The 25,587-nt window shown below is 41.3% G+C and overlaps 2 protein-coding genes across 2 annotated transcripts in view; one reads left to right on the top strand and one right to left on the bottom strand.

Annotated features, from left to right (window-relative positions):
* Positions 1-1,030, bottom strand: part of cramp1 (cramped chromatin regulator homolog 1) — a 48,518-nt gene extending 47,488 nt beyond the window's left edge. Inside the window, 2 exon segments of the mRNA XM_029635242.2 lie at positions 112-482; positions 855-1,030. Of these exon segments, the coding sequence (XP_029491102.2) occupies positions 112-482; positions 855-904 (421 nt within the window). The 5' untranslated portion in view covers positions 905-1,030.
* Positions 1,031-3,649: 2,619 nt separating this feature from the next.
* jpt2 (Jupiter microtubule associated homolog 2) lies at positions 3,650-14,651 on the top strand. Its single transcript, XM_029635246.2, has 5 exons — positions 3,650-3,803; positions 8,617-8,765; positions 12,252-12,397; positions 12,515-12,563; positions 12,793-14,651. Exons 1-5 carry the CDS (start codon positions 3,748-3,750, stop codon positions 13,035-13,037), a joined length of 645 nt encoding a protein of 214 aa, XP_029491106.1. The 5' UTR covers positions 3,650-3,747; the 3' UTR covers positions 13,038-14,651.
* Positions 14,652-25,587: the final 10,936 nt, after the last annotated feature.

Below are 25,587 nucleotides of genomic sequence, written 5' to 3'. Positions count from 1 at the left end.
TCATCAATGGATTAGCAAAAGTAGCACTACCAACGGGGAGAAGAGGGATGGGGTACTCCTGTAACGCAGACAAACATGTGACCCACAAGCACAAACACTTTCACGGCATACCTTTCGATTTTGCCCCGCTGTGACCATTGATAGTTGGGGCGATTGAATCCTTCCGGATTCGTTTGCTCGGCGGTCGAACGCTGGATCTCAAAAAATGATGCTGGTCGTGATTCGGTGGGGTGGGTGTTGTCGAAGACGGGGGCTGTCGGCTCGAGCAAGGTCCAGATGGGTTCGATAGGGAGGTGGTAATAACCGGTGCTGAACTGGAGCAACCCGTAGTTGAAGGATTAAGAATTTCCACTTCGTCTCTCTTTGTACTACGCTCCTCGCTCCCCTGATCTCCGCTCTCCTCCTCGTCACAACCTTCAAGCTTTCTGCCCGAATTATTCGGGCCATCGACACCGATGCCATCTCTCAGCCCAACTGTCATCCTGGCAAAACACAATCAACACACATGATTGAAATTTAAAAGACATCACAACGTAAATCAACTTAAAAAAGACGACGTTCTCTTTCTCTCAACATGGCCGCCGCTGTTTGTTTCAAATCCCCTCTCACCGTCCCATCGAAACACGAAAATTGGGTCTGTGTTTTCATTTACATTTTGAAAGCCAAAATATAAATATACATTGCTCGTGTGTTTTTGTTAGTTATCTTAAACTTCTAACAGTTTACATGGTTTTATTTTTATCCGAAATTCAAATACGAGCGCCCCTGAGTTTAGCGCCCGCTGAAACGACAACGTAAAACCTTTCGATACATTCGACCTCTATTTAAAGTGCTTCTTTATCAGACAAGGTTACCCATTTTCATGCTCTTCGACAGCAGATGATGTCTTCTTTCTTTTCACCATCGAACCGACGGTTTTGGTATGCAACAGTATATAAAATTGGGCATATTCAAAGCACGAACAGGGTCTAGCCGCGACTGTCTTCTCCTCGCTCAAGCTTCGACTGAATTGAACTCTCTGCGCAGCTCAACTGTTCACTATCGGAGTACCACAATATTACTCAATTTATTGCCTTAAACAAAGTGAATATTATCGGTATAGGCTGAACTATTTGACCAAAAATGTAACTATATAACACACTTTAAACGCTAAATGTAATCTGAATAATAAGATAGCTGGTTTTAGTTTTTATTACAGCCACAAAAGAGCAGAGAACGCTCGCAGTCTCAACTTTGCTTATCACTACGTCATCATCACCAGAATTGTTTTCATCATTAAGATGTTCGACGACATTATGTTAACTGTATCAAAAAGTTGTTTCTGATATTAACTCAGCTTCAGAAAGCAACAACGGATACCTTGTACATCATATTAAATAAAGTACACTTGGAGAAACTAACCACAAGCATTCGAATCAATAGAATATTATGAGTGTTCAACTACAATAATGTCATACCATACACATATAGATCGAACACTGCATTTAACGTCTCTATAATTTGCAAGTAACATATTACTTCTAACATAATGACACGCACGGACACAGGTGTTTCATCCTTTTTATGATTCACCCATCTCTAAATATTTTGAGGGCAGGAACATTACTACTGTGCCTACACCTTTAAAACAACATATACAATAATAAGCACCCTTAATTATTTGAAATACATTCACATTAAGGGAAACAAGACACAAACAATAATGTCGTATTACTGTCAGATGTGTTCTCTAATCATGATTGTCCAACCTAATAGTGAGCAAACTTATCAAACTAAAATTTTCCTGCAGAAGAATAGCAGTAGCTAATTGATTGATTGCTTTATTTTGTGGTTGCCATCCTCACCTCCTCAGATGATAAATCAGTAGACATAATCAGCTGTTATCTTTCCTCTTGTAACCCGTGTCATTTCAATAGGTACATTTTAGGAGGAGTGGGTTACACACTCCAAAAAGCAGCTGCACGGGTGCTAGCTACTAGCTAACATTAGATAGCTAAGTTTTTTTTGGCCACGTTTGCTAGCGATGTGCGGCCAAAACCTAGCCAACTAACGTTACTTACTAGCAAACAAATAGTCTCAAGCACAAATTCACACGACATTATGCACAGTATTGAATTCAGTTTTTGTGAGATATAGAATTTAAGCAATTCATAAATTACCTTTTCTTGACTTTAGTGTTCACGTCTTCATAAGAAAACGTTGCAAGCTAAACTAACTCCGACTGACAGTCCCTCTCTTGCACAAGCACGCCCACTTCAACTCGAAAACAAACCTCCTGATTGGTCAGTTGAGGGAGAAAGACATATGATTGACATCCAAGAGCTCAAATTGTTGATGAGAAGCATGATGCAAATGAACCAATTGGATATCACAATCTACATACGTTGTTGAGTGAGCAGGGAGTTATTTTACATTCGCCCGGGTTAAACCGGACCAAAACATGTGACGTAATCGGGCGAAAGCAGGGAGGAGTGCCCTTCTCAAATCGAACAGTAATCTGCGCCATTCGGTCATTTTGACAACAAGGTGCATCGTCAAAAAATCCAAAAATAAACGTTTGCATTTTCTCGCTAGTTTTCATTGGGAAGACAGATTAAACGCAATCACTTTCGCATTGGAACACCCAGAATCCATGGTTGCCATTGGAGCCGTGAGGTCGCCAAGGCAGAAAGCTCTAAATATTGTACATATTTTAATCGTTTTAGGTGTTTTTTGACGGAATCTTTTTAAATAAACTCTTATTTTGCCAGCTTTGTTTTGATTGATTGATCCACAACAGTGCAATACTGTAAAGTCAGTTATTTTACCAACTGTCCTGACTTCTGACTTGTTTCCCCAACCGTTCATCTGGGCCTCAGTCAGAAGAGACGTGGACCCAGTGGGGACTATCACCTGCCTCTGCTCTGTGGATGGCCGTGGAAGATCTTCCAGACAAAAATGTCAAATGGGCTCACTGAAATATTTTGTTGTTTTACGAGCTACTTTGAGATTTTCGCTGTAATTCAAAGCGCTATACAAATGACCACACGCTAAATTGAGCCGACTTCGCTGTCGCCGGACAGAGCCCGGAACCTACTAGTTCAAGCCCGGGAGGCCAAATCGAATTGCAATCAACTTTTTGTCAGTGCATAACACGCCTACACGGGCACCCGGGTGAGATTAATCGAACCCCTTCATCTGCAAGGTTGGGTATAGAAATGGGCCATATAAATATAATCTAGTCTAGATAGATAGATGGATGTCTATAGATAGATAGATAGATGGATGTCTATAGATAGATAGATGATTTGACATGCGCCACCAATTTACTATCAAGTCAAAGGGGCTTTATTGGCATGGGAAACCTATGTTTACCTTGTCAAAGCAAGTGAAAGACAACAAAAGTTAAATGAAAACTGCATACCTGGAACCGTTTCAACTTTTAATGTTGGTTCGTTTTCCAGTTATGGAAATGCCGCTCAAAGACCGGGCCATTCCAGGCGAGTAAAACCTCGTGCACCCAATTTGACAGACATGCGGAAAGCCAAATCGCAATTGAAAGAGGGCGTTATAGCCTTAGTAATGTAACCAATGAAATTAGCCATACCTTTAGACTGATAATGTTTTTGACCATTGAGGCTCTTCCCATTGCTGGCTCATCCTATCGAGTGGGAAGGGGGCTTTGCCCGTTTTCTGAAAGGCAACAAAACTTTTTTAAATTGAGCTAGCTACGACATCTATCTCCCCCACACGAAGACAGCCATCACAATGACTTCGACGAACATGTTTTCAGGACTCGATAATGGCGCAAAGCCAAGTTCAAGGTAACATGGAATTGCACCCACAGGTTTTATTTGCAGCAGGCAAAATTCAAGCAACTAGCTAATGTTAGCTATGATGTTTTTGAAAACTACCGTATGTTCATTGGCCGCGAGCCCGCAAGCAAATGTAGCTTGCTAGATGACACTGATGAGAGTAACGTTAACTAGTTATAAGACAAGTTAGTGATACAATATTAAGTTTTGTCAGTACTTAACTTTTAGTCTGTTACAGGTAGTTAGCTTCTATGGGCTTTGGTCCCGACGTAGCAGGGCGAGGTTTTTTTGGGGCTGCGGAAATGGAAGCTCGTGGAATCTTTTTTTTATTTTTTTTTATTTTTTGTGCAGCGTAGCCAGCTAATTTATTTGACGCTCATTGTTCTGTTGCTTGTATTTTCAAAATGGGCACGATCACCCACACCTAGTTTACAACAACCTATTTCTAAAAGGTTTGGGTAATTGGATATATTTCACCTTTTTTTAATCTTTCAACTATGGTTGTTTAGCCCCACTACGAACTTTTCAAGAACAGCCAGCTAACTGGCTAAATATGGCTTCTGTCACTGAGTTGTGTGATCAGCTACACAGCTAAATGACTTTTAAACAGTACTTAAGTCAGTGGCCTATGTAGCCTGTAGTCATACTGTGGTACAATTAGTAGATAACTCGATTATTTGGTCTTTAGCCACAGCTAATGTGGCCTGTTGTGTTCCGGTCGAATTGGACCGATTTACACGTTTTCTCTCAGAAAAATGTAGTTAATTAAACCTGATTGACATGAGGTTCCATGACTTTGTCCACACAGGGCATCTGAACACACAAAATACACTTTGATGCTTATCATTACATTTTAGCTGTTTAATTTAACTTTTGTACACCTGTGGTGTTCCTGGTCAAAAATGAATGGGTGAGACTACAATTAGTGTATAAAATTGCGTTCAGGCACATGCCCATCAGATGGACACACTTCCTCTCCCAGACTCCCACATATGCATGCGTGTTTGAGCACACACACACACCTCACTCTCTTTCTTGGCTTTCATGGCAACCCCCACATGAACCTTTCCCCAATATAATCTTTCCCCCACAGGAACCACACCTGTTGGTTTTCTCACAAACAATCGGAACATTGTTTCAATATTATAACTTTTCTCGCAGCTCTGATATATAAAGCTTTATTGAGACCTTGCTCACAATTCATTCTGGCAGCGCAATGACCAAACAATATGCTGTATTTGAGGCGCTTGATCATATCTTTGATCATGACACTGGCGAGGAGGCGAGAGTGGTTGTTAAACTTTGACACAAAGTAGTCTGTGATAAATAGCACTGTTTCATCTGAGTATTTGTTATAGTCAAAACTATCCATACATTATGCTATTTTTAAACTCAAACGAGTCATATGAGCTCAGGTCAATGAGGCCTAAAGGCCATACATGGCAAATAGACCTTCAAAACCTGTTGATAAAGATTTAACACAACATTAGGTGATAATGTATGGATTTTTATGGATTTATGATCAGCTATAATGAGGTGGTCATTTTGGACCGGGGACACATAATTATTTAACATGAAACTAACACAACAGGAGGGTTAAATAAGAAGTTGTGCATGCAGCATATTCTATTCCTAGATTTTGCTATATGCACCTTTTCGTTATGGTACATTCTCCATTTAAAAAATAAATAAAAAACACTGTTTTTATTGAACATTTGAAACATACAATGTACTTGCAGTGAAGCCGCTCAATAACTACATCATACCAGTCATCCAACAGATTCCCATTCAGAGCGACACACAGACACATCCAGGGTCAATGCCCTGCTCAAGGGCATGTTGACCAATCTCTCACCAGGCTAAAAAAAACGTGAACCCGAACCCTCCAACATCCACCCCCCCAGGAAGAAAATATCAATAAAATACAGTTAATTCCATTTCCCACCCCCCAAGAACCCCCCCCCCCCCATGCACCAACAACTAAGGGAATGAACTAAAAAGGAAAAGACAAAAGAAAACAATGAAAAAATATTTATTTTTATTTAAAACTAAGGACAACTGAAATCATAACCGCAATGCCAACTGTATACATTTGTGTGCATGTCTGGCGCTATTACTTGTATGTGTGTGTTGCATGTGTTTATTTGAATGAGTGTGTGTATATTAGAGGTCGGCCGATTAATCGGAATGGCCGATTTAATTAGGGCCGATTTTTCAAGTTTTCATAACAATTGGAAATCTGTATTTTTGGACACCGATTTGGCTGATTTTTAAAAATATATATAGTTAAGAACACATTCTTATTTTCAATGACGGCCTAGGAACGGTGGGTTAACTGCCTCGTTCAGGGGCAGAAGGACAGATTTTCACCTTGTCAGCTCGGGGGATCCAATCTTGCAACCTTACAGTTAACTAGTCCAACGCAATAACGACCTGCCTCTCTCTCGTTGCACTCCACAAGGAGACTGCCTGTTACGCGAATGAAGTAAGCCAAGGTAAGTTGCTAGCTAGTTAAACATATCATAATCGCATATATTCTGACTAAGCATACAAGTATCTGACTGAGCGGTGGTAGGCAGAAGCAGGCGCGTAAACATTCGTTCAAATAGCACTTTTGGGCGTTTTGCCAGCAGCTCTTCGTTGTGCGTCAAGCATTGCGCTGTTTATGACTTCAACCTTATCAAACTCCCGAGATGAGGCTGGTGTAACCGAAGTGAAATGGCTGGCTAGTTAGCGTGCGCTAATAGCGTTTCAAACGTCACTCGCTCTGAGCCTTGGAATGGTTGTTCCCATTGCTCTGCATGGGTAACGCTGCTTCGATGGTGGTCGTTGTGTTGCACCCGGTCGTTGTGTTGCACCCGCAACTAGATACTATTCTCAGTCTAAATTGACCATAATTAGTGCTTGTAAAGTTACTGCCATCAGAGGTATTATGAATGTCAAATCTAGAGCTTTCAAATGTCTGATATTTAGAATTCAAGAAATAAGTTCTAGTAATATTTGTTTTATTCCCTTGCCTGTTTACCTGTGAGCCAATGCCACAGATGTTAGATAATTGAGACCAGATATTGTCTGTAGCAAATCTAAGTAGGTTGTGTATGATATTGGATGTGAAATAGTGAGTGTGTACGATGTCTGTAATGTGTGATAAATAATAACTGATAAATAATAATCCAAATACATAATTACCTTGCCAATTTGTATGGTTACGCGTCTGTGTGTAACATGTAGTGCGTATAGCCTTAATATTCATGATGATAATTGTAATCCATATCGTATCACCGTCATAGTTGCCTATTAATTACTTATAACATAATTGGTAAAACATCCCAGCATTCCCATAGCAATTGACATTTCACATGATCATGAAAGAGACCTTGCATTACTCTAGAGATGGCTTCACGACAGTACAAATGTATTACGTACAATATGTTATTTTTCCCCAATGCCCCTATTCTGATATCTTCCCCTTGCTTGTTGAAAACACAAACTTGTATACAAATACATAAGAAAGATAGACAAACAAACACATTAAATTATAAAACAGTTCTTGACAATAGGGAGAGAAAGAAGAGTGAGATCAGGTGTGTATGCCTAAGTCCGTATGTGTAAGCAAGCATGTAATTGAGTACGTGTGTGTTCATATCCACTTCATAATGTTCAGATATTTTTGCAGTTCCCATACCTTCTTTTTTTTCGTAACCTGAAGTCCCTGTAGAATTTAGTACAGCGGTGGTGGTGCAGTGTTATGGAGCCGTCTCGGAATAGCTGTCCATCTATAAAGAGTTTGTCCACAATGACAAAGGCACGCCTACCATCCTTCCTTTTGTTGTCTTTGCACCAGATAGTCTCTTACAACGTTCATCTCCCTTGGAAATTGGGCATTGAGAACTAATTTAGTCCCTTTGCGCTCCGCTCCATTCCTCTGCTTTTGATCAGCTCCTTTTGTTGGTAGTGTTCAAATTTTGTGATCGGTCGGGGACACTTGGTCTTGTCGCTCCAAGTCTGTGTGCTCGGTGGAAAACCACCTTGTTTACAGTCTCTCTAGGAAGTTTCCAGGCGGATTGCATGAATTCTCTGATCGTCCATGTTGGAATCGTGAATTTTTACCTTTGATGGGAGTGTCTTTTCTCTTTGGAGCATGAGAATTTCACTCTGGCTGAAGTCCAAACTCCCCCTCAGCCCTGCTACCTCCTAATACAACTTTTTCAGTGTTGCATGGATTCCAGCCAGAGCACTAGCCTCTACCTCAATGGTAAGTAAATCATCCGTGTCTGTAGATTCATTTATTTTATTTTTTTAATTGTTGTGTTTCAAGTTATTTTGAAGCGGTCGGATCTTTCCATGATGGACTGTGTTGTTCCTCCATAGCGTAAAGCTGTTGGTACTTGTCAATTTCCCTCAGGATCTCCTTCGTATCCAGATTGGCTCTTTACTGCAACCAGTTGTTTTATGAAAAGATCATGAGTCTTTCCCACGATTATGACAGGTGTCTGTAGTTCAGCCAGTTTGCACTCGCGGAATCCACACACAAAAATGAACACAAACTTGCAGTCCCAGCCGTAAAGACTAACCGTGTCGTGGAATCCTTAGCAACAAAACTTTAGTTCGGAATAAAATCTATTTTAATGAAAATGTTTTAATGCATTTGGCCTATCCACAGGGGTTTCTTGCGAAGACTCATGAGACCATAGGCCTACTGATAAAGCACATGAGGGGGTACTCCGGGCAGAGCAAAATCCATTTGGTGGTGCAGTAACCAAAAAAGGTTGGAAACCACTACTCTACGTGAACCAACATGATTCTGATGTTTTCTTATCAGAGTCTTGCGTCCCCCCGGAGGTGGCTCCAGCGACCTGTTCGGTGGCTACGAGGAAGAAGCAGCTGCGTCGAGACGGCCCCACAAGATGGCCTCCAACCTTTTTGCCCCGCCAGAGCCCCAGGGTGTCATCAGACGAACCAACCCCCCAGGTGAGAAATCAAAGGCCCCTTACTGTGCATACAAATTCCCTTTTCACACTACTGGGCTGAATTGATCCAAGCTGCTTTGCACTGGCCTGGTTATGGTTCCAGACCATGGGTGGCAGTCTGTTCTTTTAGTCATTAATACAAAAGAACGTTTACGCATCCACCATAGATGCTGGAACCATGATAGAAAGGACTGTGAAAGGAAAATATCTGAGCCAGGAAAGTACAGTTCATGTCAGCACAATAGTGGAAAGGGAAGATTCTTCCTACAAGTCGAGAGGGCTCCCTGGTCCTGGAGCTGTCAGAGCCTTTTCAGGTCTATGTGGTGTGAAAACTGCCACTAAGGTGCTACGTTAACCTTTTTTAGGTTCAGAAAAGGAGACATTGAGTGTGAACTTATTCACAATCTCTTCCCCAAAACCTGTGTGTGTGTGTTGAAAAGGGCAACAGGTCATTTATTATGTGGTCACTTCAGTGTCACAAGACTCAACCAGCCGAATAAAATTGAAATATGTCACATACACATGTTTGCCAGATGTTATTGCGGGTGTAGCGAAATGCTTGTGTTTCTAGTTCCAGCAGTAATATCTAACCATTCACAACAATGCACACAACCTAAAAGAATGGAATAAAGGAATATATAAATATTAGGATGAGCAATGTCAGTGGCATAGACCAAAATACAGAAGAATATAATACAGTATATACATATGAGATGACTAAAGCAAAAATATGTAAATATTATTAAAGTGACTAGTTTACCATCATTATCCTCTCTAGGGTATCTGGCCAACATCCAGTGATATTACAGAGCGGCAAATTCAAATACAGAAATGATCATTATAAAACTTCAGAAAACAAAACATATTTTACGTAGGTTTAAAGATTAACTTCTTGTTAATCCAACCACGGTGTCAGATTTATAAAGCTTTTCGGCAAAAGCATACCTAGCCCAGAACACAGCCCAGTTGAGAAATTATTACAACCGTAACCAGCCAAGCAGAAGCATTACAAAACTCAGAAATAGAGAGAAATTGAATTCCTTACCTATGATCTTCATATGGTGGCACTCAGAAGACATTCATTTACTCAATAAATGTTCCTTTTGTTCAATGAAGTCTCTTTATATCCCAAAACCTCCGTTTTGGTCGCGTTTTCTTCAGTAAATCCACGGGCTCAAACGCTGACAAAAGATCCGAATTGCATCTGTAAAGTTCATAGAAACATGTCAAACAATGTTTATATTCAATCCTCAGGTTGTTTTTAGCCTAAATTATCTATAATATTTCAACCGGACAATAACACCTTCAATATAAAAGGTAAACAAGAAATGCACTCTCTCGGGATTGCGCATGAAAAAGCTCTGCGACACGGTAGGGTCCACTCATTCAGACTGGTCTTACTCTCTCATTTATAAGAATACAAGCCTGAAACAATTTCTAAAGACTGTTGACATCTAGTGGAAATTGAGTCCTAAGTCAATGGATACTGTAATGGCATTGAATGGAAAACTACAAAACCAACAACAAAAGAATACTTCCTGAATGGATTTTTCTCAGGTTTTCGCCTGCCAAATCAGTTCTGATATACTCAGACACTATTTTAACAGTTTTGGAAACTTTATTGTTTTCTATCCAAATCTACCAGTTATATGCATATCATATCTTCTGGGCCCGAGTAGCAGGCGGGTTAATTTGGGCATGCTTCTCATCCAAAATTCCGAATGCTGCCCCCTACCCGAGAGGTTAAAGTAGTCAGTGATTTTAAGTCTATGTCTATGGGGCAGCAGCCTCTAATTTTCAGGGTTACGTAACCGGGTGGAAGCCGCCTAGTGATGGTTATTTAAGTCTGATGGCCTTGAGATGGAAGTTGTTTTTCAGTCTCTCGATCCCAGCTTTGATGCATGCTGCCCCCTACTGACCTCTCCTCCTGGATGATAGTGGTGTGAACAGGCAGTGGCTCGGGTGGTGGTTGTCCTTGATGTTCTTTTTGGCCTTCCTGTGACATCGGGTGGTATAGGTATCCTGACCTCGCCTCCTGGATGATAGTGGTGTGAACAGGCAGTGGCTCGGGTGGTGGTTGTCCTTGATGTTCTTTTTGGCCTTCCTGTGACATCGGGTGGTATAGGTGTCCTGGAGGGCAGGTAGTTCGCCCCCGGTGATGTGTTGGGCAGACTGCGCCACCCTCTGGAGAGCCCTGCGGTTTTGGACGGTGCAGTTGCCAAACCAGGCTGTGATACAGCCCCACAGAAGGCTCTCAATTGTGCATCTGGAAAATTGTGAGGGTTTTAGGTGCCAAGCTGGTTCTTCAGCCTCCTGAGGTTGAAGAGGCACTGTTGCGCCTTTTTCACCACACTGTCTGTGTGGGTGGACCATTTCAAATTGTCAGTGATGTGTACGCCGAGGATCTATTCTAGCCTAGTATCGATCAGTGTTAGGCCATTGTCATTCCATGCAGTGAAATAACTGAATGCTTAAGAGCCACAGCCCAGCCTATTCGTTGTTGAGTCCAGTGTAGGATTACACCCTGGCCAGGGTTTCCGTTAGCCGGTAAATGCTGTCTTTTGGCAAAAAAATAAACAAGTGAAAAGCCAATAAATGAAATGGTTGCCAGCCAAATTGTCTGAATTTTCAAAAAGAATCCATTGCAAAACAATATTGATTATCCCCGTTTATAGTGTTCACACCGAGACGGAATTATTTCTCTAAAATCTTCTATTCTGTTAAGATTAATTACAATCTAAATGTGATTTTGAGTATAGTGGGTGGACGCCCTAATGTGGTACACACTGGATGCATATTGGATATCCGGTAAATTAAAATCTTTGCTGCAAAAATGTTCCTGATGGAACCCGCGACCAAGATTTTCATTAGTTAAAAGAGGTTTGGACCACATGTAATCTAATGACATCACATGACTGGATCAATATGTCTAAATTGAGGCCAAGGTTCAGATGGTTAAATTTAAAATGTTATCATGAGTTTCTATTGTTTCTCTGCACATCGAGCTGGTTGGCTTCCAGCTTTCAGCCTTTCTGCCTCTGTGGTGGAATGTTCTAGAAATAATTATGACTGCCCACACCCAGATATTCAAATGTTACTGTGAAATGTATTGCCTCATGTCAGTCCAGGCTGTGCAACAAGCTCTTCACAATAACCATAGCTGTAGCATAGTGAAAGTAGGAACAGAGAGGCATGGGTCACTCACACTTGAGGTTTGTGGCCTGGTTCAATTTGTTTGGAGGGGGTATAGTCGTCATGTTGCAAGTAATGGGTCAGATAAGAGGTTTGAGTATTGACAATTCAATTGAAATGTTAATTGCAAAAAAAGTGGTTGGAGTGTAGAGATTTGACTTGTTTGTCCTTTTCCTCAATGCCTTCAATAATCTTCACTTTTTAATGTAAGATGTAGACAGAGCCATTTCACCAGGTAAAATTCCTGGTGAATGTAAAAAAAATAATCATATTTGACTCGCTGTCCTTAATGCAGGAGGTAAAAGCAGTGGGATATTTGGTTCTCCAGATGCCCCAGCCGAGCAACGGAGACCCGTACCCTCAGGCGGCAACACCAGCAACATATTCGGGGGGTTAGAGAGCGCCCCTCCCTCGGTCAAAGCCCATTCCAACAAGCCAAAGGTAATCCAGACCACCCTTATCCCCCTTGTCTCTCCCATTCCAAATTACTAATGGTTATGGATTGCTAATTTACACGATGTGTAGGCTATATTGACATGTTATCCCTATTATTCCCAGGACAATATTTCTGTTGGTGAAAGTCCCATGCCCATACCCGAGCCCCCAGGTGAGTTCGACACTGATAATGTGTTATGGCTAACGCTTTACAGCCCGCTGTCAACCGGGCAGTTACTAGAAATGACTTGTTGACCGAGCTAATAATAATGACCTAATAATTGCATAGTAATTAATTACACATTGGTTTCTTTAAGATGCATTGACACCAAGTCTAATGTACCAGGTAAATCTCTCTTGGTTTCATCTTTTTCTCTTATCTCTTTCCGTTTTGCTCTCAGCTCCTCTGCCAAAGGCGAGCCTGGCCAAGGAGGTGAAGGAAGAGAACGTTGCCTCCCCTCCCCCCACACCCACCAAAGTAGCAGTGGAACCTGCACCTGCTCCCTTGGCCAAGAAGCCAGAGCCAGAGGCCTCCCTTAGTGAGCTCTCACTGAAGGACCACGAGCCCCACCTCGGCCCTCGCCCCCGCTCCCACAACAAGGTCCTTAACCCCCCAGGAGGGAAGTCCAGCGTGGTCTTTTACTGAACCAGCTCCTCCATCCCATCTATTCATGTATGCATCCCAAAAGGCACTCTATTCCCTATATAAGTAACCCTTGTCCGAGCCAGAACGGATCTCTTGTTTCTGTTGCGTGAGGCTGCTTGATGTACAAGTACACCCCCTGGACAGGACGCTAGTTTATGGGCCCTGGTCAAAATTTGTGGACTGTATAGGAACAGGGTGCCATTTGGGGCACAACCTATTCCCACTATTATTCTCTGTTCTCTTAATTTCCCTATTCACTCGGTCCTTCCCTCCCTGTTCATTTTATTTTCCGTGGCTATCAAGCTGGAAGAATATTCTCAACAATAATTTTTACAGGCTAAATTCCTGTCCAATCATTCAAAATGGTTACATTTCTGTTTCATTGCAAGGGTTCTATTTCTTGCTGTAAAAGTTTTTTTATTACATGGTTTTGAATGTTGTGTTGATTACAAAGGCAGGGTGAGTTCATTTAGTCACTTATACCAAAAACATTTATAATGAACACGGTTGTCATAGTAATCCCTTAAGTGATCACAATCACTCTTTACTGTCACTTTGACAATAACACATATCCCTATATTATGTTAATTCTGTCCTCCATTTCATCCCACTCCTTTTCTCTCCTCTAATAATCAAACTTATCTTGAGTCTGTCTGGAGCCAGAAACAAACTCTTGTTCAGGGAGAAAAAAGCAAAAAATCGACTAACTAGTGAGTGCAAAGCAAAGAGCCACAGGCAGTACCCATTATGTATTGCCCACCCCCAAAGTTCTTGTTCGGAATAAATTCCATTATGATTTTATATATCACCCATGCAAATGGCCGAATGTATTGTATGTTGTGGTTGTTTCCTGCTCTGTTACAATTGCTTGCTGTTATCAGAGGATGGTGTCCACTCGGAGGCCTCTATGTTTTAAATTAAAACGGCTGCTGTGCACAAGTGAACTCTGGAATAGTACATGACCTGGCAAAATACGGGTGGGGACTTGGAGACGTTAAGTCACCCCTAGCCAACCACACACCACGTTCCAGGCTGTCTACGTAGCAGTTGCACACCAAATCTTACCACGCCTGGATAAGCCTTTTAATGTCAGTAACCAGTATGACTAGTTTCTCGTCAACTTATACACCTCTTAATTAACACTTTGGTTCAGCATATATTTGGAGGGTGTTAGCTTTTGGCCTAGCCCGGATAACAGATTCAACCGATTTTCATGTGACTAATTCAAAATCTACATAAAAACAATATTTGCATGTTCCCATGATGTTTCTATCAAATTGACTTGTTGTGGATTAATAAAGACTGTGCATGATGTTGTACTGCACATAAATATTTATTTTGCTATTAAATTCCCATTGTACTGAATAAAAAATAAGTTAAATGGGACCTACTTTACTTTCATAAAAAGGTTGGATGGAAACCTGGTTAGTAACGGCATCAACCGACTAGATGGCGCGGTATTAAATTGATTTGTTGTGTGGCCGGTTTGCAGGCAGTCTGGAACGCAAAAGGTCTCCTGGTGCCATCTTAACCCCTGAGTGTTGGAGTGTTGGCAGGCAAAGTTCACAGCAGAGGAAAAAGAACCTGTGTATTGCAATAAAACTTATTTTCTGACTGATGTCTTTTTGTCTATTTTGCTGTTTCCAGGGCTTAGATATTGGCTGTGTCAATATATTGATTAAATCATGGAATCGTGAATCATCGCATTTTCAGCATAGTGTTGGTGCACAATAGCAAAGGTTTTGCAGTGAAAAACGAGTTATTGGATAAGTTCAGGTGGTCCCTTCCTGTTTTGGCCCATTTTTCTTTCTGGTGTTTAGTGAATACAACCCAGACAAATACGTTGGGAGGGTTCATCCTCTGTTAGCTGTTTGAAATAGGATATTGACTGCACCCCTTTTATTGTAGGCTTTGTCAACACTCTGAATGCAAGAAATGTCATGATTTGAAATTCCATTCACTTATTCTTCACAGTTGATATGTTCAATCGACCTTTAACAACTATAAAATTAAAGTGCTTTATCAATTTACATGTGATCATTTTTATTGCTGTGTTTATGGCTGCTATGCTAATTTCCCCCTTTGGTGGTTGCTGAAGTCTAATTTACCCTTGTGTGTAGTGTCAGGGCATGCTTTAATATTCTAAACACAAACTAGGCATTTATCACTTCTATAATCACATGCATTTTTGCACCACACTTAGAGATCCATTTTGTGTGGCTCTGCTCATGGCCATTGACTTCTGTTGGAGTAAGATGGTTCCTCTCACATGGCGCTATGCCGGCCACCCTCGTGAATAGAGGTAGTCTAATACATCTGCCTGGCCTTAGGAATTTGGGCTGTTTTCTAGATCAATTGAGAGAGTTTACATCTTATTTCCCTTTACTGTCACTACCATTGTACATGTTTGGCATTATGGCATGACAAGGTGTTGTATGATGGCACAAACAGACAGGTATCCAGGCTAGCCACAAGGAGGATAGTTCCAACGGGCCAACAGAGGGTGCTGCTTTCCTTAACTACACTGCTTTTATCAAACTTGGACTTAACAAATGTGGCTGCACAAGTGGAGGAGGAAGGTGAGGACCGTCCTCAGTGAATTTAATACAAATAGTGAAACTTTAAGTTATACTTTAAATAAAATTATACTAAATATATTCACATGGCACCAAATTATTAAAACACACTTTTGCTATGGTTTACAATAGCACTGCAGGGTAGTTCCATGGTGTAGCTGGATGACAGCTAGCTTCTGTCCGCTGGGTACATTGACTTCAATACAAAACCTAGGAAGCTCTTGGTTCTCACCCTCTTCCAAAGAAGGTTGGAGGACATCCTCCAACCGATCAGAGCTCTTGCAGTATGAACTGACATGTTGTGGACCCAATCAAAATATGATAGAATGAATCTAGTACTGAAAGCATAATCTACAGCTAGTTAGCACTGCAGTGCATAACATGTGAGTAGTTGACTCCGAGAAAGACAGGAGTTGAACGGTGTAATTTCTTCCAAATTAAGAAGAGGGAGAGCTAGCTATAGAAAAAAATACTTTCACTTAGCTAGCTAGCTAGTTTAGCATACTCAAACACCTGGCTATGGCAATCCAATACTGGAACTCCCAAGGTAAGCTTTTGGTTCTATTAGTTTATTACCACCGGGGTCCGCAGGTGTAATTGCTAAACTACTTGCTGATTGTAGTGGCTTTACTAACACGTTAGTTCTAGTAGCTATGTTGACTGAGGGGACAACGATGTTGGTTATGTGTAGCAGTCATGATATTAAGGTTTAGCTTGGAAAGTTTTTTTTCGCCTGGTCACAGACAGTCGCATGGTTGAGGTCACTGATAAGGGTAGAAAGCTGTGGATTAGTGAGCAATGGGTGCTGAGGTCAGGTCGCATGAATGGAAAAGGAATAGTTTATTAACCACATCACTTAACTTCCTGCATAGCAACAAATATGTCATGTTTAGAAAAAAGGAGGAGACCACCTAAAGGGGGTTATAAATACTTGTGCTGGTGGGGACATGTCTTTGTCTTATGCAGCTCTGTGACCCAGTGGGTGAATAAACTTGGTTTGAATTTTACTAGTCGTATGTGAGTTTTTACTCTGTTTTTTCACTCTAGACCCAAACTGTTAGACCGATATCCATCCTGCCCTGCCTTTCTAAAGTTTTCGAAAGCCAAGTTAACAAACAGATCACCAACCATTTCGAATCCCACTGTACCTTCTCCGCTATGTAATCTGGTTTCCGAGCTGGTTATGGGTGCACCTCAGCCACGTTCAAGGTATTAAACGATATAACTGCCATCGATAAAAGACAGTACTGTGCAGCCGTCTTCATCGACCTGGCCAAGGCTTTTGACTATGTCAATCACCACATTCTTATTGGCAGACTCAACAGCCTTGGTTTCTCTAATGACTGCCTTGCCTGGTTTACCAACTACTTCTCCGATAGAGTTCAGTGAGTGTAATCGGAGGGCCTGTTATCTGGACCTCTGGCAGTCTATGGGGGTGCCACAGGGTTCAATTCTTGGGCCGACTCTTTGTATATATCAATCATGTCGCTCTTGCTGCTGGTGATTCTCTGATCCACCTCTATGCAGACGACACCATTCTGTATACTTCTGGCCCTTCTTTGGACACTGTTAACTAACCTCCAGATGAGCTTCTAAGCCATACAAAACTCCTTCCGTGGCCTCCAACTGCTCTTAAATGCATTAAAACTAAATGCTTGCTCTTCAACCGGTCGCTGCCCACGCCCGCCCGCCCAGCATCACTACTCTGGGTGGTTTGGAATTAGAATATGTGGACAACTACAAATACCTAGGTGTCTGGTTAGACTGTAAACTCTCCTTCCAGACTCACATTAAGCATCTCCAATCCAAAATTAATCTAGAATCAGCTTCCTATTTCGCAACACAGCCTTCTTCACTCATGCTGCTAAACATACCCTTGTAAAACTGACTATCCTACTGATCCTTGACTTCGGCAATGTAATTTACAAAATAGCCCCCAACACTCTACTCAGACTGCATCCAATTTTCTATCACAGTGCCATCCATTTTGTCACCAAAGCCTCATATACTAAACACAACTGGGACCTGTATGCTCTCGTTGGCTGGCCCTCACTTCATATTCGTCACCAAACCCACTGGCTCCAGGGCATCTATAAGTTATTGCTAGGTAAGGCCCCGCCTTATCTCAGCTCACTCAGTCACCATCGCAACACACACCCGTAGCACGCACTCCAGCAGGTACAGTTGAAGTCGGAAGTTTACATACACTTAGGTTGGAGTCATTAAAACTTGTTTTCCAACCACCACAAATTTCTTGTTCACAAGCTATAGTTTCTACTTTGTGACAGAAGTAATTTTTTCAACTGTTTACAGACAGATTATTTCACTATCACAATTCCAGTGGGTCAGAAGTTTACATACATTAAGTTGACTGTTCCTTTAAACAGCTTGGAAAATTCCCGAAAATGATGTCATGGCTTTAGAAGCTCCTGGCCTGAATAATTTTGCACGCCCAATTTTTCAGTTTTTGATTTGTTAAAAAAGTTTGAAATATCCAATAAATGTCGTTCCACTTCATGATTGTGTCCCACTTGTTGTTGATTCTTCACAAAAAAATACAGTTTTATATCTTTATGTTTGAAGCCTGAAATGTGGCAAAAGGTCGCAAAGTTCAAGGGGGCCGAATACTTTCACAAGGCACTGTATCCTAGCTACTTAACTAGCCATTGGTAATCTTATTCATTGATGCCATACAGCCAAAACAACTATCTATTGCTAGACTAGAGATATTCCACTAGCTACAATTAGTCAACAGTTACACATCCTAACTAGCTGGAATGAAGCAAGGGTGTGAATGGTAGACATGTAAATACAGTGCATTCAGAAAGTATTCAGACCCCTTGACTTTTTCCAAAGTTGTGTTACATTACAGCCTTTTTCTAAAATGGATTAAGTTCACTTTTTTTCCTCAATCTACAAACAATACCACATGTCAAAGCAAAGTTTTTGCTAATATATATATATTTTTAAACAGACCCTTTGCTATGAGACTCGAAATTGAGCTCAGCTGAGTCCTGTTTCCATTGATCATCTTTGAGATGTTTCTACAACTTGACTGGAGTCCACCTGTGGGAAATTCAATTGATTGGACATGATTTGAAAAGACACACACCTGTCTATATAAGGTCCCACAGTTAACAGTGCATGTCAGAGCAAAAACTAAGCCATGAGGTTGAAGGAACTGTCCGTAGAGCTCCGAGACAGGATTGTGTCGAGGCACAGATCTGGGGAAGGGTACCAAAATGTCTGCCCCATTGAAGCTCCCAAAGAACACCATGGCCTCCATCATTCTTGGTGGATTTCTGTAAAATGGTATAGAATCAGCTTGATCCCCTCTGTCGAATATGCTTGAACCTTCTTTTTTAAATATTTTCAGTGGTATTGTTAACAAACATGCCCCCATAAAGAAAATTAGAATTTAAAAAAGGTTCAGTCCCTGGTTCGACCACGATCTCGCAGAGTTACTCCACCTCAAAAATAGCATTTGGCCAAATGCTCGGCACACAAATTCTCAGGCTAACGGGCTCTCGCTCAGGCAAATGAGAAATAAGTGCACTCAGGCTATCCAGAAGGCCAAAGGTACTTTAAGGAGCAGTTCTCTCTCTGTGGGTCTAACCCCAAAAAGCTCTGAAAAACGGTCAAAGACCTGGAGAATAAACCCTCCCCCTCACAGCTGCCCATGTCCCTTAAAGTTGATGACGTGGTTGTTACTGACAAGAAGGGCATGGCTGAGCTCCTTAATCACCACTTCATTAAGTGGCCATGCCTCTTTGCCCGTCCAACATTTCCTCATCTCCCACCCCTTCTAATGCAACTATCCCTGATGCTTCTTCCTCTTTTTCCCCTGCCACGCTACAAAGTTTTTCCCTGCAGGCAGTCACTGAGTCCGAGGTGCTAGAGGAGCTCCTGAAACTTGACCCCAAAAAACATCTGGGTCAGATGGTTTAGACCCTTTATTCTTTAAGGTTGCTGCCACTATCATTGCCAAGCTTATCTCCAGCCTTTTTAACCTGTCTCTTCTTTCTGGGGAGGTTCCCATTGCTTGGAGAGCAGCCACGGTTCGTCCTGTAATTAAAGGGGGAGATCAAGCTGATCCTAACTGTTATAGGCCTATTTCTATTTTGCCCTATTTATCAAAAGTGTTGGGAAAACTTGTCTATAATCAACTGACTGCCTTTCTTGATGTCTATAGTATTCTCTCTGGTATGCAATCTGGTTTCCGCTCAGGTTATGGATGTGTCACTGCAACCTTAAAGGTCCTCAATGATGTCACCATTGCCCTTGATTCTAAGCATGTTGTGCTGCTATTTCTTTTGACTTGGCCAAAGCTTTTGATATGGTAGACCATTCTATTCTTGTGGGCTGGCTAAGGAGTATTGGTGTCTCTGAGGGGTCTTTGGTCTGGTTTGCTAAAAACCTCTCTCAAAGAGTGCAGTGTATAAAGTCAGAAAATCTGCTGTCTCAGCCACTGCCTGTCACCAAGGGAGTACACCAAGGCTCAATCCTAGGCCCCGCGCTCTTCTCAATTTACATCAACAACATAGCTCAGGCAGTAGGAAGCTCTCTCATCCATTTAGATGCAGATGATAGTCTTATACTCAGCTGGCCTCTCCCCGGATTTTGTGTTAAATGCTCTACAACAAAGCTTTCTTGGTGTACAACAAACTTTCTCTACCCTTAACCTTGTTCTGAACGACTCCAAAACAAAGGTCATGTGGTTTGGTAAGAAGAATGCCCCTCTCCCCACAGGTGTGATTACTACCTCTGGGGGTTTAAAGCTTGAGGTAGTCACCTCATACAAGTACTTGGGAGTATGGCTAGACAGTACACTGTCCTTCTCTCAGCACATATCAAAGCTGCAGGCTAAAGTTAAATCTAAACTTGGTTTCCTCTATGGCTCCTCTTTCACCCCCAGCTGCCAAACTAACCCTGATTCAGATGACAATCCTACCCATGCTAGATTACGGAGAGATAATTTATAGATCGGCAGGTTATGGTGCTCTCGAGTTCTAGATGTTCTTTACCATTTACCATTCGGCCATCAGATTTGCCACCAATGCTCCTTATAGGACTTCTTAGTGCTAGGTGTCGACAACTTCCGGTGAAATTGGAGGGCACGCAAATCAAATAAATAAGCATAAAAATTATGGATATGAAACATTTAGGTACATACAAGTGTCTTATATTGGTTAAAAGCTTAAATTATTGTTAATCTAACTGCACTGTCCGATATCCAATAGGCTTTACAGCGAAAGCATGCCAAGCGATTGTTTGAGGACGGCGCCCCACATCAACATATTTATCCACCGGCACAGGCTTCATAAAATCACAACTAGCGATTAAATATTAACTTACTTTTTGAAAATAGTCCTCTGATTTGTCATCCAAAGGGTCCCAGCTATAACATGTAGTGTTGTTTTGTTAGATAAAATTCTTCTTTATATCCCAAAAAGTCAATTTAGTTGGCGCCATCGATTTGCGTAATCCACTCGTTGCAGAGAAAGGAATCTGAAAAACTGCACCTAAACTTGGTTTCAACAAGTCAAAATACATTTCTATTTATTCCTCAGATACCCTAAAATGTAATTAAACTATAATATTTCATACGGAAAGAAGTATGTTCAATTGGAAAGCAAAATTAGCAGGTGTGCGTCCTCTTCGTGCAAACAAACACGGATTTCCAAACTGGTGTCGTCGTACTAAAACTCATATTTCTTCTTCGTTATTCAAGTTACAAGCCTGAAACCTTGAACAAAGACTGTTGACATCTAGTGGAAGCCATAGGAATTGCAATATGGGAGCTGGATGTTTATAAATAACCATGCTGCATTTTGGTCCTCTCCTTCCCAGGAAGAAAACCATTACAAATTAATTGAAGCTGGTTGAGAGAACGCCAAGAGTTTGCAAAGCAGTCATCAAAGCAAAGGGTGGCTACCTTTGATTTGTTTAACACGTTTTTGGTTACTACATGATTCCATATTTGTTATTTCATAGCTTTGAAGTCATCACTATTATTCTACAATGTACAATTGAATGAGTAGGTGTGTCCAAACTTTTGACTGGTACTGTATGTAAATTAAATATTCCTGTTTTTCATTTTCAATTAATTTGCTAAAACATTTATTTTTATATAGTTCTTTTCTGTTCCTTTTTCAACCTCTGAAATCAGTTTCTTTTAAACATTTAGCTCATTAAATTACTTCACAAATCATTTCGGTTAGAGCAGGTAAGCTAGTTGTTTACATGCGTGATGGACAGACAAGTGTAGCGTATGGTGAAAAATTCTATGGGTGGGGAGAGAGCTAGATTGGGTTGAGGAGCAGGCTTGAAAAGCTACTCATCTTATGTCATGCATTATCTGAAATAGGTCCACAGAATTATGCCTAGGAGGAGTGGTTCTATGAAGGAACTTTGAATGTCCTTTGAGCTAGCAAGCTAACAAGCTTGTGTGTGCAGAGCGGCAGTAGAATTAAAAACACATCTTACCTTTTTGTAGTTAATAAATCCAACACGAAATGTGATACCTAGGCCTGAAAAAGTTCATCCATTCTTCTCTAGGTAATAAAACATCTCTATTCAGCTTCTCACACTTCTAATGTCAGTACAGTAGCCTATGCTTCGGAGGGGCAGGTAGCCTAAACATGCACACACATTGGCAAAGATTTTCAGCTTGCAGGCAGATGCTGGAATATGTTTCTGAGTGACAGAGTGAGGGCTTTGCATAGGCACTTTGTTTCGTTTCTTTGTGTGTCTAGAAAAAAATGCCTGGAGTTATTAAAATATCGGTTCAATTCCAGAACAGTATTGATCACTTTTGTTCCAGGTTCCGCTTATGTTTCTTGAAAAATGTCATTTATTTTCTGGTTTTCGGTTCTGTTCCCTGAATCTGTTCCAACTCCTGGTCCTCCTTGTTGGCTAGCGGAAGCGACACCAGTAGACAGTGTCTTTCGCTCCTGCCAGCCAAACACCTGGTCTCACCCCGTCATTGACATAACTGCAGGAAAACAATTCCCGACGGGCGGTGGGCAAAGGACCGGTCACCCCCGCCTCCCAGTAGCACAGCAGGCAGAGGCTGTGACACCGTGTGCTAGCTTGCTAGTTAGCGACACCACGTGCTAGCTTGCTAGTTAGCACACAGTGTCCCCTGCCTCGCACCTGTTGTGTACTGGAGTAAAGCGTGTCTGACAGGCGTGGGCAAAGGACACTGTCTACCGGTTGTCCTTGCCTCCCGCTAGCACAGCAGTGCCAGTTCGCTAACACACGATGTCGTCTCCCGCCTGCTGTGTACCAGAGTCCTCCTTAGGACTAGCCGGCTAAGCTATCACACACTCCCGCCTGCAGAACACCTGCCCTCGCCGTCATTAACAGAACTCTGGGAAAACAGTTCCTGACAGGCTGGAACTAATGACACTGCCTACCAGTGTACGGCTAGCTTGCTACCATTGTCGCCACCGGCCCTTCTTCTGTGGGGTTTATCGGTGGCTAGCATCCAACGTTATTGAGCATTAACACCACCTACTGTACTGGAGCGCCCCCGCCTCCCGCCTGTCCTAAATTAAAAATGTACTAGTAGGACATAGCCGATTTTAGCATGTAAATCATATAAAACATGTTTTAGATGCATGTCAGCAAACCCACAACACAACACTAAACAATACATTAATTGCACTATAACAGTGACAAACGGTGCTCACACACTGTAAAGCTGTCCCAACAGCAGAGTCCCAACAGCAGCGGCAACCCCTTACCCATGCTACACTTGGCTATCATCGGAGCTTTGTCCGGCAGTGAAACAGTTCTTTCAGACTCATTTACTGCCTTTAAAAAAATCATAGCTGATATGGGTGACTTGCTTAAACAAATGTGGATTCTACTGACAATTGAGACGTATAAATTATGGCATAAGGGGATGACGAGCAGATAAGAGGCAATCCGTAAATTTAATTAAGATATTAATGAGCAAGCTCGGATGGACGTAGTCAATGTAACTATTTGTTCAGCAATTTTGAAATGTACAGCGACAGAACTCAAAACATGATCCATTCTTACAGTATTCTCCCTGTACACAAAGTCAAAACTATAGGATAAATAAAGGGGGCATAGAAGCAGACAATGAAAGCTCTTACAATATTCAATAATTACATTTCTCTAAAACAGGCTACATGTGCACCACCAAGTCAGAACAGTAGGTGAAATTAGGAGGGGAAACGGGACCAAATTAGTGGGGTGAGGACCATGGGCTACTAACAGCTTACTTAGCTTACACAACATACACTTAGTATTACTTTCTTAGCTACAGTATATGTATCTCCCTGGTATATTACATAATTTATGCAACAGCATACAATACATTTTTGGACTCACCTTGTTGTGCTGTGCTCACTTGAACAGGAAGGTGGAATGACTTTCCTTCGTGGGCAAATTTTGTCATCAAACATTGTCATCAAAGTCTGGCATTCTCTGGATTTATGGTGCTTTGAGGTCAACTGGAAACTCATAAAAATACAATGTTGAATCATGATGACATCAGTGACCTTCAGGTCGGAGCTCCCGACTTGCAATTCGGTGTTGGATGGCAGTTGAAAACGTATTTTCCCAGTCGGAGCTTGTTTTTTTCAGTTTCCAGTTGTTTGAGTTTGTCAGAAGTCATGCTGGATTGACACCATGGCCAATGTTAAATGTTTATCCTTTTAAGCTTGGAAAGGAGACTCTTAAACCCAGACTTGGGACCACACACCTACTCCACTGAATAGCAGGCTAGTGATGGCTTTGCAATGCTTGCAGTCAGCCACTTATTCCTTCCAAACCATTAATTGTTGAATTTGCGATTTCCAACTTGTTATATAATGTTTATGTCCAATGGCCGATGAACACCGATACATTTTATCTATAATTTCTCTTCATTATATATCTTCATATGACAAGGAGATTGTCGACTTGATTCATGATGGTTACTATTTTGAAAATATGATGTTGACATGATCAGTCCAATCAAAGCTGCTGTAGATATACTTGAGTAAAAGTACAAAGTAAAAGTAAATGCTCTATATCAAATTCCTTATATTAAGCAAACTAGATGTCACTATTTTATTTTTTGTTATTTTATTTACAGACAGACAAGGGTAAACTCAAACACTCAGACATCATTTACAAACGCAGTATGTTTAGTGAGTCCACAGGATCAAAGGCAGTAGGGATGACAATTCGTTATATTGATAGGTGCATGAATTGGACAATTTATGTCCTGCCTCAGCATTCAAAATGTAACGAGTACTCATTGGTGTTTGGGAAAATGTATGGGAGCAAAAGTAAAAATTGTCAAAAAAATATAACTGCAGAGTAAACAGCATGACGTCAGCCAGAATTGGTCAGCTGGCACCTCCATCCATCTACAGCCAGGGAGTTCCGAGCCGATTACCGTTCTCCTAGCAGCAGGATATTATGCTGGCAGATGATCCGGATTTTTTTCAAAGTTTTATAAGAGTCTCCCTGCAAAGAAATACTAAACTTTGGGAATATCGATTTTTTTTTAAAACGCTGTGCAGTGCAACTGTTTTTCACAGCTTTGCAACCACCTTTGAAAAAATACATGGACCATTTTACATATTTAACCAGCCTTTATTTTTTAAAGTTTACACATAATGTTATGTTGAAAGCTATTGTGTAGTCTATCTTTAAAGAAATACACCTTTCATAAAACACAGATACATGTTATTCGAATTACTCAATCGAGTCTGCCAAAACGAAATGGGTCTCTTGTGCTGGATAATTGGTTTAATGCAGAGTACTGGTGACTCCTTACTCCACCCACTCCATTCACTGCAATGTAATACATGGTACATGAGAACTTTTCTACCTAAGACAGGTATCTCTACAGTCCAATATTCTCAACATACCAGTGTCAACATTGTATTTTTTTCTCATTTTTTTGTCTTAATTGTTATTTTTTTCACCATATTTTTTTTGTTTTTATA

The sequence above is a fragment of the Oncorhynchus nerka genome, linkage group LG26 (assembly GCF_034236695.1).
Source record: "Oncorhynchus nerka isolate Pitt River linkage group LG26, Oner_Uvic_2.0, whole genome shotgun sequence".
NCBI lineage: Eukaryota > Metazoa > Chordata > Actinopteri > Salmoniformes > Salmonidae > Oncorhynchus > Oncorhynchus nerka.
The sequence above is the reverse complement of the archived record's forward strand: the minus strand, read 5'-3'. Positions and strand labels throughout refer to the sequence as shown.

What these genes read in the sequence shown, in the direction of transcription:
- jpt2 (XM_029635246.2), top strand. Translation starts at nt 3,748, where the DNA reads ATGACTTCGACGAACATGTTTTCAGGACTCGATAATGGCGCAAAGCCA. An exon ending in GGCGCAAAGCCAAGTTCAAG is followed by an intron (nt 3,804 to 8,616) that starts GTAACATGGAAT and finishes TTTTCTTATCAG; the next exon opens with AGTCTTGCGTCCCCCCGGAG. An exon ending in CCCATTCCAACAAGCCAAAG is followed by an intron (nt 12,398 to 12,514) that starts GTAATCCAGACC and finishes TATTATTCCCAG; the next exon opens with GACAATATTTCTGTTGGTGA.